We start from the raw sequence: 18,512 nt of genomic DNA, 5'->3' as shown, positions 1-18,512 counted from the left end.
ACCTAGAGGGTAGCAGTCAATGGATGAATATCCAGATGGACACTGGTGACAAGTGGTGTCCCTCAGGGATCCATATTGGGACCAGTACTGTTTAATGTCTTCATCAATAACATACTGGGATGGAGTGCACCCACAGCAAGTTTGCAGGTGACACCAAACTGAGCAGTGCAATTGACAAGCCTGAGGTATTGGATGCCACCCAGAGGGACCGGGACAAGCTCAAGGTCCAGATGGACCTCATGATGCTCAACAAGGTCACGTGAAAGGTGCTACACTAGGGTTGGGGCAATCCTGGGGGATAAAAGGATTGAGAACAGCTCTGTCAAGATGTAATTAGGGTGCTGGTGAATGAAAGGCTGGACATGGCCTGGCAATGTGCACTCACTGTCTAGAACAGGCCAAGTGCATCATGGACTACATCCAAAGCAGTGTGGCCAGCAGGAGGGAGGAGATTCTGCCCTCTGCTCTGCTCTGGTGAGACCCCACCTGGAGCACTGCATCCAGCTCTGGAGTCCTCAGCACAGAAAAGACCTGTTGGAGCGAGTCCAGAGGCAGATCACAGTAATACTGAGAGGGATCTAATACATCTGTGAGGACAGGCTGAGCGAGTTGGGATTGTTCAGCCTGGAGAAGAGAATGCTTCAGGAAGACCTGGTTGCAGCCTTCCACTTAAAAGGAGCTCAAGAAAGACGGGGACAAATTTTCCAGCAGGACCTACTGCAATAGGACAAGGGGTAATGGTTTTAAACTAAAAGAGGACAAATTCAGACTAGATATGAGGAAGAAATTTTTTACACTGGAACACATTGTCCAGAGAGGTGGTGGATCCCCCACCCCTGGAAACATCTAAAGTCAGGTTGGATAGGGCTCTGAGTGACCTGATGAAGTTGTCCCTGATTATTGCAGGGGGGGTAGCCTTTAGGCTAAAGGTTTAAAGGCCCGTTCCAATGCATTCTATGATTCCATGATAATGGGATAATACAAGTTGGAAGAGGCCTCCAGAGGTCATATACCCAACCTCCTGCTCAAAGCAGAGTAAGCCCTAAGCAGGCAGAGTTTGCCTGTAGCTTTATCCAGCTGGGTCTTGAGAATGTCCAAAGACAGAGGCAGCACACTATGTCTGACACTGCTTTACTGCCTTCGAAGAGTAAATGTTTATTTACAGGCAGTTTGACTCTCATGTTTCAATTTATGCCCATTATTTTCCACCCTCCTATACCATGCACTGCTGTAACAAACCTGTCACTGACTTCTTCAAAATCTCGTAGGTACAAGAAGACTTGTCCTCCCAAAACCTGCTTTTCTTCAGGTTGAACATAAGTCAGTTCCCTTGGCCCCTTCTCAAAGGACAAGTGAACATAACCACCCTTATGGCCCTCTGGTGAACTTGCTCCAGTTTGTTGACATTTTCTGTACTGGGCAAAAACTGGATGCACTAGTCTAGATTTAGTCTAACAAGTGGTAACTAGAGGAAAGAATCTTTTCCCCGTGATCTAATGGCTGTGTTCCTGTTAATACAGCCCAGGATGCTGTTAGTCTTCTCACATTCAGCTTGCTGCCTACCAGGCCCTTTTCAGCTCTCCAGTCAGCCTCTACTGCTATAAGGGCTTGTACCTTTTGCGGTGCAGAACTTTGCATTTTTAATTTAAAGCAGTCCTTAAGAGCTGAACAGGTGATATTAGAACCACAGGTGTCTTTAGAACACTGCTTTGAATCCAAAAAGTCCTCTTCCCCTTTTCTAAGATCTGTGTTGCACAACAAGGATGACTTGAAAGCTGCTCTAGCACAGAATGATGCACTTCCTGCAGTGGAAGTGCCTTCACAGGAAGCAAGATTTTAGACGATCTAGTAGGTCATCAACAGAAGAACAGAAGAAGGGCTGAGTACCGAACCAATACACTGGGAAAGAATGGAAAGCATAAGACTTGAAGGTGAGTTTTCTCCTACTATAGAGATCAGACACTGGGCAGATCTGTCTAAGCTATCTATTTCAGTGTAGTGTAGGTTTAAAAAGTGGAAAAAACAACTGAGAGATGTAAGTTACAGGAAAGCACCCAAGACAAAGTGCACTTGGACTGATCAAAAGGTATGAAATGCATGATACGTGAGAAATGCAAACTCACCACTCTCCCCTGTGTTCTAGAGGGCACAAAAAGCCTTTGATTAGAAGTTGGTTTACTACTGTAAAGGGAAGAAGATCTTACTTAACCTGGAAAATGGGACCGAAGAAACAGAGTCAGGGAAGAACAAAGCTGAGAAAAAGAATTCTCTTGTCCAGGTACAGCCAGAACTGAAAACACAGGGCATACTTTCACCTACAAAAGTATTGGAAGATACTGCCAGTGAAAAACCTCCAGTTTCTAATGGATGAATATGCCATTAGTAGTAAAAGCTAACAGGTCTCCTCTTACTCCAACACAGAGCTGTGACTTCACCACAGGGTTTTAAACTGGCTACAACATAATATTTCATCTGCAGTGGAAAACTTTCATTATTAACAAGATTTCTTAGTGAAAATCTGAAAAAAGCCCTGCCACTGAAACCCAGGTCTTCTGCTTGGAAAAAAAAAATTACAATTTAAAGGTAATATGTGAAACACCTGCAAGCATTTGATTCATAAATCATTTAATGTACATTTTGAAATGCTCACCTTTCAAAGCACATTTCTGGGCATTTTTACTGACAGCTAACAGAGACAGCAGTGCATTTGTAGCAACTTCTTTCAGCACATCCTTTGAAGATTTTCTTTCACAGACCTAAAAAAATGCAATTTCATTACTGAAATGAAAAAGTGATCATATTAAAAGTGGTATTCATAGCTATAAATAGAGTCTATATTTTCATTTGGATGATTTATCACTGTATTCCTATATAGATTTCTCCCTCTCTATATTCATGTTTATAGTCAGTCTGCATTAAAGTGTTTCATTATTTTTTGTAACTAATTTTATTTTTTAAATTAAATCTTTCTCCTTTTGCTCATAATCCCACTCCTCTTACTCTTTTCTTAACATTCTACATTTCTAAGGCCTAGATTCCAAATCCTGGAATTCCATACTTTTCCTAATATTCAGGAATAGGCTTGGTATTGCAGATAATTTGCTCCTTCAACACAATGATGATGAAGAGACATTAAATATAGTGAAATTCCATTAAAAAAAAAAAATCACTGGTAATTATTTTAGATACTCTTCTAACCAGTGAAAAACGGTAGCTTGTCTTATTTTTGTGAGGCCTTTGTGAGCATCACCACATTTCTAATAACCTAAGTATAATCCCTGTGCTTTCAAAGGAATATTTATTTGGAGTCATATAACAAGATAATTGAAAGACAAAGAGCAGTCTGTGCTTCAAAGATTATCCACTAGAGAGTTTTGTCTATCTAGCAATTTTCCCTAAAATACCATGCCAGTTCTGACATCCAGAATAACAGAAAACAGCATCCATTGCAATGACAAAAATATAGGAAAATAAGAACAGTTGCTGGATCACAGTAAAAAGAAAAACATATTTTAAAGTTAGCCAAAAATACAACATCTTAAGAAAATCTTAATACTTTAGACAGAAATCTCAGGAGTACCCATCCATAGGACCTCAGAGATTTTAACTCTACATACACCATATATTAATGGCCTAAAAATTTTTTCAAATTTTCATATGCAATAAAATATTGATGTACGCTCTAAGGTCTTCATTTATTGAAGTGTTCACTGTAACCAGTAGTGAAAAGGTCAAGGAATAAGGGCTACTAAGTTAATAACTAGACAAAATCCCAACACCTCATTGATAAAGACAACTGGCACCAAATCAAATCACCGAAGCATGGACTGCATTCTGTGTTTATAATCAACAAAAAAGAAATTTACATTTAGACTACAACTGTTTTTATTAGATCTGGTGTGGTATCTCAAATCTAACAGCAACACATGAATGTTCGAAGTAAATTAACTGGTTTTCTGTGATGGTTTCATTTCAAATTAAAGAATTTAGATGTTTGAACACTTAAAAGTATAGAAAGCTTAAAGTTTAAACTAATTTACACAAGCCAGGAAAGAAAAAATTGTTGCGTTCCAGCAATCCTGCATAGCCTAAGATGTGGGTTTTGTGATTTATCTACTCAAAGGCTTTTGCTCTATTAAATTGCTAGCTGTTTTTACTTTTTCTTAACATTCATGGAATATTTTAGTAATAAAAACCATATTTCCCTATCAACCTCTTGGGTATTTTCCTGTAAGTATTATGTGGCAGACTAGAACTGATCCAATAATTAAAGTGAGTTGTCCTATACCTGTATCTTTTTCCAAAGTTTTAATTTCATCTTACTATTTTCTAAATTTTATCTTGAACACTAGCAAAATTTCATTCTTTCTTGAAGTATGCTCTTTTATGCATTTTTTCTTACTCTGCAATCAAGAATTACAGTTCACAGTAAAAAAAGAAAATTTACGTCAAGCACAGGGGACACAAGTAATTAAGAATTAATTAATGATTAACTACTGGTTGAACAGGAAAAACTCTATAAATTTATAATGCCGTGTGCCAACAGATTCTATAGTTTTAAAGTACTATAAAAGCATTAAAATCAGAACAGACACTTGATTCCTTTTTGAAATTATGCTGTACAATAAATTTAAGATGTCCCATAAATCCAAAGCAGACCCAGCTTTGTTAGTCTGCACCTACTGTGAGTTAGCTGAAGGGGAAATCACAGCCTTTCTTAAACACTGTAAGTTTTATATCTAGGGCCAAAATCTGAAAATTTATGTATACATTATGATTTCCTTATTAATTTTATTTCTGATCTTAAACACATGTACACAAGGATTAACATTTACATACACAAAACAATCAAAGCCTTTCAAAGTCAGCATGTGCACTTACTCTATGTCTTGTATGTGATAATGAATACCAATTTGAGACCTGGTCTACTAATATTCACACCTGCACACTGGGTATTAAATTAGCATTTGCCACTGCATATATCAGGTATTCTGTAGATTTTATGTATTTAGGATGATTAATGGGGATGACTGTTTGAGAAATCTCTCATCCTTTTCTATATTAGCCAATTATTTGCTTGACTGCTTCTCTTTAAGAGTGGTTCTCCTGAAGAAAGTCCATATTTAAATCTTTTGTGTTGTTCTTCCATTTTTTATGGTGATTTTGTTTAGGTGTTTGTTGTTTTAATAGCTCAGTTTACATCCCATGGGCTCCTCATTCCACTGTCCTCACAATGATCACCATGACGGGGTGTAAACAAATACATGTACTTTGATCTAAAAAACTGAAGTTGTTTCTTTCCTAATTCTGTTATCCTTTTTGGGAGATCATAGCAGCTATGTAAGGACCCAGAGAGCATAGGGTATCTTTTGAACTCTTTTATGAACAAAATGCAATGCCTATCTACATCTCTGAACAGTTAAAAAGCATGTTAAAAGCTGGTATCTCTTACAATACTCAAACTATGTCTGATGTCCTCTCATTGACCTGGCTGCAGTTCATTCTTCATTGCATCAACTTTTTCTGCTGTCACTGTAAGAATCATCCCCTTTTGTTGGCAGATATGTACACTTGTATGAAAATAAGCAGTTACGTACATTTGTATGAAAACAGAGGAATGTTACATGTCTTTATCAGACATACTCTCATGCAACCACACTTTTTGTGCCAGAGCCAAGGAGTTTTGTTTCAGGCACATATGCAAACATTAAATACAAAAACCTAGCAGGATATTTAGTAAACTGTGGGATTTGAATGAAGTGCCCCTGTTTTGCTTGAGTCCCTGAAAATCGTGTCCTCACAGGAAAATGCTGTGCACCGAAATTATCTGAAATTAGTTGCCAAAACCAGAGAATTCTGGTTTCAGTGGCCGGTAGAGTGACCAAGAAAGACCGTCTGGGGAAGTTTTTCCTCCCTGAAACACAGCAAGTTCTCAGTGGACAGAATACCATGCCCCAATAGATATGATAAAGCCACAGTGCTGCAACAGAGAAGCAAAGGAACACAGTGTTTGTGACAAATACCAGGACAAGTCTTGGTAGGAGTAAGGTTATTCTTCAAGAATTCAGCATCCATAGGAAGAGAGGAGATGAATGCTAAGAGAGCATTCTTTTGGTCACACCATCCAATATATGACCAATAAATGTAACAAAAATACATTTTACACAGCAAAATAGTACTAAGGTACTTATTTAAAAAATAGTTCTAAGACAATGACTTATAGAAATCATAAGTTACATTATATAAAATGTGCATCATTCAGAAAAAACACTACACTTCTAATCATAGATCACTATGACTGTTACAGTGACAACTGCACATAATTTAAAGAAGGACAATAAGTATATAGATAAAAGAACTAAGTTGTGAGGAAAAACAAATTAGACACAGATTTCACATATAACTTTGCTTACTACTAAGTGACAGAAGACATTTTACCAATCCGCAAATAAGGGAAGGATTAAATATAAAAGAGGTAAAAGAATAAAAAATGCAAAAATATATCCTGAAATCACTTTGTCAAATTTTAAATACCTGAATAATTAATGCAGTAAGTTGAGTTACTGGTGCCTGGCATCCTTCAGTGTGATCCAGAAGAAAGCTAATAGTTGGATTCTGACACACACTCTGTTTATCCTGGAGCTGTTTTCTTCCTTCCTCATTCAAAAGGACAGAGAGGAACTGTAAACTAGCCACATATAAAGCAGGATATGTGGTAGACAGATGAATACAATCAGAAATGGTATCTAAAAGGTTAAACAAAAAAAATTAAAATTTTTACATTTCATTATGAATAAAGCTCAAGTATACTTTAGAACACAGAAAGACTTATCAAAGAAAGCATGTGAACCCAGAAGCAGTTACACTGTGCACTGCCCAAGGAATTCTACAAATTCTATGCATCTAAGAAGTCTTTAAAAAAACCTAAGAAAGAAAAGTTTGAGTTTTATAAGGGTGGAATGAATTAATTGCTCTGCATTCATTTTACTATAAAACAAAAAAGCAATCTCCATTTCACTCAAATCACTCATTTGTTCAGTAATTTTTTGAACTCTCCTCACTTTATCAGCAGCTTACATCATAAAACAAACAGTATCCATTAGCTACTTTATTTGCAACTGGATTTGGGTTCACTAGATCTCTTAACATGCACAAGCTTGTCTGGACTATGCTCATACTCCAGTATTGAAGCACTTCACAGAATCTTGCCTAGCTATGCAAGTAACTAACATAAGAATAATTAAAATATAAAGAAACAAACAAACCCCTGTATAATAATCTTGAATTCTTATGTCTCTTATCTCCCCTCAAAACTTTGCTTTCCTTTATGCAAGGTATTTAAAAAAACAGAAGGGAAAAAATTGAAGTGCTAATGGATCATTTCACAAATGCTACATTTGGTTAAGGTTTACAACTAAAATCACTAATCCATACATGTGAAGAAAACAAAACAAGTCAGTCAGGCTCTGGACACATTTGGTTTTCATTGTGGATATCTCATTAGTAATTACTTAATATCATCTAAACAGGAAAGACTCTCTTTTCTATTTGTTGATTAGTTGCTAGGAAAAAAACCATCCAGGAATAGTCATTACCAATTATTGCTGTACAGTGATTTGCAAGGGCTGCTGTCACAGATGGAAAAGATATCTGGCCACTTTTCCACAGTAATGTAGCTAGAAAGCTGAAGAAGTCTACCCATGTTTCATGAAGTACAGACGTTAACTCGGTATCTGCAAAGATAACACAGAAAAAAATCAAACTGTTTGTGCACAAACCTGGAAAGCTGAGCCTGACCACACCTGTCCATTTACGTGAAGGTGGTAGGTAAATGAAGACCTGCCTCTGTCTGGTTATAAAGGAAAGTACATCATTACCTAACCCATCTTTGGGGCGTACGGTGAGAATCTTGAAGGTATTCCCCAAGAGAGGTTTCAACAGTTCATCCTGGCTTACAAGATGAGAGTCCACCAATAAACATGATTTTAGAAGCCTGGACACAGATGACACGTACTGAAGTAGTAACAAGACCTGTTAAATATTTGTAGAAAGATATCAAATAAAGCCATATATTTACACCTTCCACATTATTTTAAATTTACTCACATTACATCAACCAATTCATAACATCTTGAATTAATATACAGCACTTAAAATAAATAATAGGGCATAAAATTAAAAATGTTTCTCTTAATTTTTACTGTAGAAGATGAAACAGAAACCTTAGTCTGGAAACATATGCGTGCAATCAATTTTCTCATAACAAAGCAAAAGCTCCTTGTGCAAAGGTCACGACTCTTGCTACATGTACAGCAGCATACTCATTGGAAGCTCACAAAGAAAAACATAAGAATGGTCATTAATACTGAGGAATACATCTGTCTTCCTAGAAACAGAAACTGACATATTTATTTACTCTCGTAAGTTTTCTGTAGAAACACATTTCTTTAATTAGAGGAGTAATTTTCTTCAACATAAATTTGAATGCAGAGCAGCAGAAGCTATGAAATGGTGCTATGTCATGAAACAGTAAGTTCTACATATTGTATATACAGAGATAAATTTGATTAAAAGGTAGTTCTATCAGCAGTAACCCTATATAGTTTGCATACATCAAAATTAGTGGAGAACTATGTAAGTGTCTGCAGGATCACAGACAAGGCAAAGCAGCTAGGTTTGTTATAGACAATAAATATCCAATGCGTCAGTAACTGTATCTGGCTCATGTTGGGGTCCCTCCCCCCCTGCCGTGTAGCCCTGGGAGAGGGGCCCTGAGGGCACAGACACGGGGTTTCCCTGTCCCTGCTCAGCCTCGTTCCCATTGGTTGGTTTGTGTTCCCTGCGCGGGCAGAAGGACCCTTGGTCCCGTGATTGAGCAGTTCCTCAGCAGAGCTCCGGCCATGCAGCTGAAGAAATAAACATCTCTCTGAAACATCTACCAAGAATCTGTCCATATATATTTCTTTTCCACGGGCCTCATTGTCTGATACATCGTGTTGCAGTATCCGCTCATACTTCAGTAACAAACAAAAAAACTCTACTACAGAATTTCTTCAATGGCTAAACTTAACTTTTACTTTCTAAAGACAATTAATTTTCAGTTTGGTCATCCTAATTATAGTTCTAACACAGAAATTAATTTTTCTACATTGAATAAAATGGTTTATTTTCACTTAAGCTTTGTCAAAAGCACAAAGATTCACATGAATGCCTATAGCAGTTTGTCTGGACTATGTTAATGATCATAAATTAGGCTAACATAATTAAATTCATAACTTCATAAAAAATTAGAAAGTAACAAATGCTTCTCTAACCTGAGCTTTTACATGTTCTGTATGACATCGATGACCCAATGGAGCCTTCAGTTCCAAGATACATCTTTCAATCAGATTAGCACTTACAAGACTAAAACAAAATAAATTGGTTAGAAATACAGTTAAATAATTACACGTTCTATTAACTTAACATTTCAGAGAAGAGAAAAATATACATAAACAGAGTAAAAATAAAGTAAGACACAATTACTGGTAAACCCCACTATTTTAAGAAAGTCTATGGCAACTATGGTAGCAGTAAGTTGCTTCAAAATAGCTAGACTAATATAAATTCCAATAGCTGTTACTGTACTGGCAAAAATAAATTTTTCCTATTTGATTTCTTATTTTCTTTCCTCTAGAAGAATAAACAGCTCTATGATCATATAAGCTGCACTCACATGAGGGTCGTTGGGGGTTTTTGTTTGTCTGTGTTTCATTTTTTCCATTAACTGGAGCATGTAGAGCAACTACAAATGCTCTTGAAAACTTTTACCAAAAAATGAACTAGTTTTTCATGCTGCACTTCAGGACTCCCAAACACGTTTTACAGACAAAAGAATTTGCTATAATGGAAGTGGAAACATGGAATAAAATCTGAAGACTTCTTTGAAGCGGTTCCTCCTTTTAAGAAGAAGTAAAACACTAGGATCTATCAGCCGAATTTGGCAAGTTCTATTTACTCTCTTTTAGTGTGAGAATCCTTGGCTCATCTTCAAAATATTTCATACAATTCAAAGAAGAAAATCATAAAATGAGCTGAAATGATCTGTAATTCGAAATACTTGACAAGAACCTCAAACATCACGAGAAGAACACAGTAGTCCTGTATAAGACATAGACCACAAATGGAATCACTGACTACCTATTCTGTGAAAAAAAAAGAAATCATTCTGATTCTTTTCTTCAGCTGATTGTATTTTTTTTTTTTAAAAAGCAGTTTTGAACACTTCAGGAGCAAGAAGTGATCAATATGTTTAACAGTTTTAGCAAGAAACATGGGTAGATCTCATGCAAAGATTTTTTAAACCTCTATCACTATACCTTGTTTGTAGTTCAACAGTTATTGATCTCATACCTGCTGAGAGTTGTTAGCAAATGTGTTTGTTGAAGAGCAATTCCAGTATCTTTTGGCATGACAACCAGCAGATTGTGCAGAAGGCTGCAAACAGCGGACAAAAGGGCAGGTGTGACTACAGCACGCTGTTTAGACAGAGCAGCAGACATGGGAGAATCATGTTCACTTGGAGATTCTGTTATGGTTGTATCACTTTGACCTAGAGTGTGTTGAATAAAAAAAAACGCAACCAAAACAACCAAAATATTAAATTACAGCAGTTACATAAAACAAATTTATTTCTATTTTTCATAAAACATCCAAGTCCTCTCTATATTTAAACTGTATACTCAGGAATGAATGCAAAAAAAAGAAGAAATCAGATACAGGAAATACGAGGCATTAAGTAAAGATAAGTAGCAAATTTGGAAAGACGCAAATTCCCAGGCCTTTCTTTAAAAGAATAATATTTTTATTGGCACATAGCTCTCACTACATACATGATTATAAATATATTTTTTATATTATATTAGTTTTTATCTATCTACATATAAAGAGAATTATATATACATCTTTGTGTATGTGTGTGCATGCACACTCCTGTGGGCACGTATGCATATGACAGCTACACCATGATTGATGTGTTGAAAACGTGACTAGATGCCAGGAAGAGAACCTAAGTCTTGAGTTACATTTCAAGCAGTACCATTTTCACTTGCTTCTGTCAAATTTAATATGAAAGAAAGTGTTTAATGTTTGTCTTCTAAAACAACCACTAGAAGCATCCGCTGCTCCAGCAACATGCAAGTTGTACAATGTACAGCATGAACAAATACTGAAATATGGGCAGGTGAATACACTGTATTTAGCATTAGGTACACAACTCAAGCTCGACTTGCCTTGTGCTGTAAGCCGATCAACTACAGTTTCAGGAATAAAACTGGCTGAACTTGGAACTGTTGCCTGAAGCTCAGTAACACTCCCCAGTGATGGTGATGCAGACAGAATCTAGAAAGTCATAAAAAGGAAACTAGTTGATTCCAACTTTTACAGACTAGTCTTCTATTTATATTCTGCTTGGGAAGGCGGAACAACCCATCATAACCAACAAAACCACATACGATGTAAATATTACTGTTCAAAATCAATTTGATTAAATTTTGTCCTAGTCCACTATGTGTGTGTATATATGATAAACATCCAATAATTGGAACTGTTAAAATATGGGCAATATGAACAGTCTGAAACACTTCAGTTAAAAACTGATCAACGCCCATGTTACTGGAAATTCCTTCTCTCCATCCTTCTTTTTCATCCATATAATTGACTCAACCTACATTTGGATAAAGATAGAAAGACATTACTGAAGCATTTAAACTCAAATTTTTCATGGATTATTTGCTCTACTGAGAACATGAACACTTGTCCCTTTGTACCAGAACACACTCAGATAAAAATATCACACTTACATTTGTGATCAGTCAAAGTTGACGTCCCTGAGTCTTTCTGACTCTGGGTACTTTTCTTAACCTTAATCCTGTGATCCCTATATATATTCATTGCATAGTGAAGATATGAGATGTTTAAATGACAGTAGATAACTGTACTGACATCATACCATGCTCCTCCTACCAATTTTGCATTATTTACATTATGAATTTTGTGTGTTTTCAAAAGTTCTTAATGCTCTTGCTACTGTGTTTAAAACCACAAGCCTGAGATCAGAAGACCCAAAGTGTCCAGCTAAATTATGTGTTTTTGTGAAACAAGACCTGTAACCTGTTTCAGAGCATAGGACAAGTATCTATCATGTCAAGTCACTCTTTCACTTCTGGTTTTTATTTTCTCGATGGACAATTCACATCAGACAATTTTCTTCAAGAGTGTCACTATATGGAGCAAAGAATACAGGAAGTGGGGGAATCCAAAGAAATCCCTACACAGTTACAACCTGAAGAAGGGTGTTATTAGAATTTTCCTCACAGCGAGCTTTCTAAGGAAGACTGAAATATTTCAAAGGTTTGGGGTTTTTTTAAAGGTTTATTAGAATAACATCTGGAATATATTTTTACCCAAGGAAATGGTTAAAAGTGACTTAACAGACAAAACAGGTGCAGGGAAGGAAATCACATATCACTCTCTTCCTAGCTATTGTATCCTTGCAACCTCCATGTTGTAACTTCCTTTTCTCCCCCATTTCCCTCTGGTCTCCCACTGTTGTTCATCCTACAGTCTTGAGTCTTTCTTGTCAAGCCTGCTCAGTTGTTCCTCAAGAAAGTCAGAGGGTTATTGTAACACTTTTTAAAACAAGCTACTGTAAGATTTGGGGGTGTGTCCAAAACCCAGAATTCACACAGAGCTTGGATCACCTAAACACTAGGATGATGCTTGGCTAAATAATTTTCTTATTAGCCAAATGCAGTACCAAACTGTACTGAGTGACTGAAATTCAAATTCTATTTTGATTTCACAAATAAAAAGCATATTTTCCAATTAAAATAAGCTATTTAAAGTTTATGCTTGCTAATTTATAATTATTAAAATCCATTATTTATATCAAACCAATCTATCTTGACACATGGCAAATTCTGCATTTATTCAGCACTATACTTCAATTCCAAGCATTCTAATAGGTGACAAAAACCATAACTCTTTTCCCTAAACAGTGCAAACCCAAAATGTAACTTCTAACAGTCCATATGGTTCTTCTGAAACAAGTAAAACCAGAAAAAGACTTTAACTATACTGAGATTCATCTTACAGATATTATTATGAATTATACAACCTTTCACATATTAGTAAACAGTATCAGCTACTCCATACAACTGTTCTTTCTCTATCCTACAACTCTCTAAACACTTTGGGCAAGAAAATAAAAAGAAGTTCTCAGTTATGTTAAAAAAAAATTTAAAAAAATGCAAAAGCTTTATCTAGTTAGAAAAATATCATTATTGATAATTGCTTCACAGTGGGAAATAGATTAAAGCCATAAATTTTCTGCTATCATAACAGAAAACATACAGTAACACAATGAAGTTGTTTCCACACTGTTCTGCCTTCCAGGAAAAAAAAAAGATATTACCACTTTTATAAATCACCTTTGATAAGGATGAACTGGAAGTCTGGGACACTGGACACAAGTCTTTAGTAAAGGATATTTACTACTGCCACCATATTGGTCCTGGGAGCAATGAAGCATTGTTTTGCTTAACAGTGAAACTTTAGAAGGGGGTATAACAGGGGAAAAGGTTCTCTGTGTGTGGAGAGGAGATGACAACTGCAGATTAGAACTAATTCAAAAGAATACAAAAATTGTCAGAGTGGAAACACAGAAGAAATGTGAGGGTTTTGCCATTTATCTACCAGATAGGAATAAAAGCTCTTTTCTTAACCTCTAGTACAAAAATCCCTGTGGCATTGCTTTAATAGGCTTGCAGTGATTAATTCTATTCAGTTCTCTTTTCAAAGGTTTAAATCACTTAACTGTATAACACTCTGGTAACCACGGTTCCAGAAAATAAAGCACACATTTCATAAAAAATAGCAAGAAGATTTCATAGGAAAGAATGGCCATGACTTAAAGCTGTCTGGGAACTGTCTGTAGATCTTTAGCCCAAATAATTTTTAGCTCAAGTTTTTTAATAACTGCTCATTTTGCTAAGATGTCCTGGACACAGCCTTGCAGTGTCAAGCAAGTTGGTATCTCCACGCAGATTGGTGATCTCTTGTCATACGTACTAAACACAAACCAAACATGTTGGTTAAAACAAGAGTAAGGATTTGTCTTCTCTAATGATAACCTGAGTTAACGTTTAAACTATTTATTCTATAAAAGACCAAGATTATTAATCATGTCAGAACTAGCCTTTTTGCAGTATCCACATTCCAGTTCACAGAAAAATAAAGATGAATTTGACAAAAATCTGTAATCCACTGGGATCTTAAAGACACAAAATACAGTCCACACGAGTTAACACAGAACAGACAATCCAGTTCTGCTGTCTTCTTCTATTACATTGAATCATTGATTTAATCCCCGCATAACTATTCTTTACTGCATAAAATGAGCAAAATTTTACTTATGGTCTCTGTAAAATTTCTGACACTCTTTGTAATTTTTTCAATTTTTCTTTCTGCAAATTTGGGGAAAATAATTGGGGATGGAGAAAAAAAGATGAAGCCAAAAAGTAATTTAGTTGCAACTTTCAGTTAAGGTCATATGACCCTATGTGAAATCAGCTCATGATAGCAGACATCTCAAATAAAGTACTGGTTACATGAAACTGGAAAGCAGGGAAAACTAATAGCATGTTAGGAGTAGGAATAGATATGGACATACCTAGATCAACCTTTTTTTTTTTTTAAATGTTATTAAAATATCAGAGAATAGTTTTCAATAGAAACAATTCTACTTGGCTTGATTGCCAAGATTACATTCTCAGGTATTTGTGGGCGTTTTCATCCAATCTGTGCAATGCACCTAAAACACATTTCTCCCTTCAATAAGACCTGCAGGTTCCTTTCCATATGTGATGGGGAAAGCACGCCATCTCGTGGGCTTGGAATAACAATGTCTTCCTGGCACCATCAACATCCAACATTTAGCAACAAACTTCTAAAAACTTTTTGTAATGACTTCATAACTGTATTTCTTTACTCATACATGAAAACAGTAATTGGGTTGAACTGTAACCCAAAAACTTGAAGTCATATAGGAATAAATTACAAATGGCTGGTTTCAGGACAAGTTTGAATTTTCAGAAGTATTTCCTAACTTCACTAGATAAGACACTTCAGGTAACTGCGCTCTGAAATACAGTTTGCAATCAGACTCCATTAAAGTTACGCTCCTCCATCTTTTTTCTCCTAATAATAGTGGCATTGGAACATCAGAACTGTACCTCTTGCAGCTTGGAAATTTTCAATCTGTCACGTCAGCACTGGCATTTTTTTAAAGGTAAGAAACTGAGTTAATTTAAAAAAACCAAAACTTTACAGTTGCTAAAAATGTCCATGAAGGATAAATGGAAATTAAACTAACTTCCAGAAATGACAATCAAAGTCTTAGTGTGAGTTTGTGTCAGGGAAAGAAGGAAAACAAAACAAAATACAAACTTCTATAAAACTCACGTGGTTAGCTGTAAGAGCATAAGCTTAGTAAGTATGAAGTCTACAATATGTGGAAGACTGACATAAATTAGTGTATCTTAGTACTACACTGTGCTTTCCACTTTTAATAATTAGTTGTCTATCTGTTGAATGGAATAGTAGAGCTAAGTCTTTATGTTAAACTATGATGCTACTGTACATATATAAATATAATACATTAACTTGATGTAGTTGACTCCAAATTATTTTTCCTTTTTTTCTTTTTTTTTAAGCTACTGAAGCTGAAGAAATTTAATGTAATGAACTCTAAAATTATTCATAAAAACTCAAGCACAATTTTAAGTACATTAGACACCCATCCCTGATAAGAATTGCTGGAATTTAATTTTGCCTTCAAGTAACATGAAAAAAACAAGATGAAATTTGTTCAACTTTCATTCCTCTAAGTAAATGGTACTCAATTTATTCAGTAAAAAGCGATCTGGGAACAACTGCTTTTAAAAAAATCTGAGATTCTTATGTAAATATTTTTTAAGCAGCAAATATGATTGCATATACCTCCTGATTGACATGCACTTTCATTTATTTTGGTTTTAATCTTCAAATTTGAATATTTGTGTTTAGAATAACCCCAAGGGGTTGAGGGGGATTGTTGTTTTAGATTAACGAACATCAAATTAATTAATAAAATGTCTGAAAATTACATATTTTAGCTTACAATTAGACTGTACTTTTTCCTCAATAATTAAAAACATGCTAGATAACATTATGAGTACTAGACAGCAATACATTTATAAGAGAGAATCAAAAGAGTAACGAAATTATACTTGTGTAATACTTTGGGATGAAATTTCAATACTGGTTTTTCTGTTTTTATTTTTACCATGTTCCACAGCAAAACTGGGAATAGCAATTTTAATCAATAAAAAAATATAGGATCTTGTAATTTATCAGCCTTTGTCACATCAGTACATGCATCTATTTAAGAAAAAAGAAATTTCTGAGCAATGAAATTCTGGCTTCCGTAATAGATTAGATGGTCATTCTTAAATGAAAAATTTTGAATATTAAACCAAAAAAATGGATTTCAGTGCAACATGTCAGAGTTTTATTGGAGCTATACCGCAGTCTTTGAAAAATACATGATTTTTATCAGGTAACTAATGAATGTTATAAAAGCTTCCTCCACAGCCTGAACTGATATTGCAAGTCCACCCTGGAACTGAAAGAATGTATTTCAATTTCTCCTCCTTTGCATTTGCCATCTTGAAAGATGGCACATGTGGACAGCTTTTCATTGCAGTAGTCATCCTAGCCAGAAACAAATTTTTCAAGCAGCCACCTGCTTTTTGTTTTGCATGTCCTTTTTGGGCCCTGCAAACACTTGTGCCACTTTTAAATTCTACAAAAGCATTTTCATAGTCCACGCACAGAATACCCAATGTATTTATGTGGCTTTGATTGATCCAGTTCTGTAGCTGTGTTGTGTAAATACAGGTTCACTCTGAAAGGACAATTTGGACAAAAGCAACAGGAGTGACAACCGGAAATGGAGACGACCGCATTTTGTCAATAAAGCCAATTAAAGAGTAATCTCTAGAGAAAATGTCTTGCTGTGGGAAGCTATAGAATTCAGTACTGCCTTATGCACTGAGCTAGTCAAGGCAAGCTATCTCATTTATTTTTGCTCAGGTCAATAATCATGAAAGGGTTTTTCAGCATATTAAAGCTACATTGGAGTGAATTTCAACTTAGTTTCACAGCTAATTTCTGACTAATTTCAGGTTTTGTGTTTTGCTGGAGTTTTTTAAACAATTTTAAGAATGCTAATTTTCTTGAAAGCAGTTTACAAACAACTTCATATTTAAAATTAATAGATTACTCTGCAAGTTACCATAGTTTCAGATGTTGAGTGAGAATGTGAAGATTTGCTCTGACTCGGTGGAGCCTTCCAAAGATTAAGAGAATCATCAAAATCTGTAGGGAAACAAAAATAAGAATCAAAATTACTGTAAGATCAGCAGAGAGTATAACAAGCTTTTTAAAGGATTGTTTCAGTGAAAAAGTAGCCAACCACAGCTATCCTTCTGAAGATCTCAGAATACAAGTTTTCACACAGTGCACCTATGAAATCTTATCCATCAAATTCCCTGAATAAACAGAAATAGAAGTTTTTCAGTGCAACATAGTCTAGAAAAAGCTACACTTCGCTCAAACTGCAGTTGCATAACCTTTAGTCATTTCAAATAGTTCAGATTTAGTTTTAGTTAAAATGCAAGAGTACAAAAGTATTGAAGATACTGGGGTCTCAAAGAACACACATAATGAACAGATGTCCTTTTCTTCAAACAAATTCACTTTTTAAGAGAAGTAGTTTCAAGAGAACCCATATTCATAAATAAAATACAGGCAGAATTACTTTGTAAATCTGTTTTAGAATAAAAAGTGCCAAAAATTTTATAGCACAAATCTGTCAATAATAGTTTAGAAACTTTCATATATTTAGAAGAGAAAATAAAGAATAAAGCTAGACTACACAGACTGCAAGTGCAAAGCCCACAAAAGTAGATGTCCTATATGTGTCTTCACTAATTACTCAACTGAACTATTTTATTTTTAGCATAACTTTGCAGATGAGTTTTTTATATTCCTGAAAAATGTGAGAAAACTACATAGGGAAAAACCCAGCAGGGTTTAGGTCCTGTTCTCCGCTTTCTAAAGAAAGAAAAAATTTGTTTCTTATTCCTGAAATACTGTATTTTCTGGCTTTGCTTTGCAATGACATGATAAAACTTATCCCAACTGCTCACTCAAAAGTTGTATCATTCTACATTTTGAGTTACTCTTAGATAAGACATTGCATCGCTAACAGAACTACCAAAAGGCACAAATAAGAGGACCATGGGAGCAGGAAAATATCTTGGATTTTGTATACTGCTGAGGTATTTCTCTCAGTGAGTTAACCAAGAATGCTTCTTTTCCTTGGGTCTGTCATAAAGTCGTAACTTAGCTGGGGAAATTCCTCTTCTGTT

At 35.4% G+C, this 18,512-nt stretch overlaps 1 protein-coding gene across 4 annotated transcripts in view; it reads right to left on the bottom strand.

The window, feature by feature from the left end:
* RTTN (rotatin) overlaps positions 1 to 18,512 on the bottom strand; it is an 80,185-nt gene that overhangs the window by 13,951 nt on the left and 47,722 nt on the right. For all 4 annotated transcript variants that reach the window (XM_032121078.1, XM_032121069.1, XM_032121062.1 and 1 more), the window contains 8 exons: positions 17,375 to 17,457; positions 11,271 to 11,379; positions 10,393 to 10,591; positions 9,315 to 9,405; positions 7,878 to 8,031; positions 7,596 to 7,733; positions 6,535 to 6,746; positions 2,651 to 2,756 (listed from right to left, as the gene is read on the bottom strand). In XM_032121078.1, coding sequence (XP_031976969.1) covers positions 2,651 to 2,756; positions 6,535 to 6,746; positions 7,596 to 7,733; positions 7,878 to 8,031; positions 9,315 to 9,405; positions 10,393 to 10,591; positions 11,271 to 11,379; positions 17,375 to 17,457 — 1,092 coding nt within the window. The remainder of the gene's footprint in view (positions 1 to 2,650; positions 2,757 to 6,534; positions 6,747 to 7,595; positions 7,734 to 7,877; positions 8,032 to 9,314; positions 9,406 to 10,392; positions 10,592 to 11,270; positions 11,380 to 17,374; positions 17,458 to 18,512) is intronic.

The sequence above is a fragment of the Corvus moneduloides genome, chromosome 1 (genome assembly GCF_009650955.1).
Source record: "Corvus moneduloides isolate bCorMon1 chromosome 1, bCorMon1.pri, whole genome shotgun sequence".
In the NCBI taxonomy this organism is placed as follows: Eukaryota; Metazoa; Chordata; class Aves; order Passeriformes; family Corvidae; genus Corvus; species Corvus moneduloides.
This window is presented reverse-complemented; position numbering and strand designations above follow the sequence as displayed.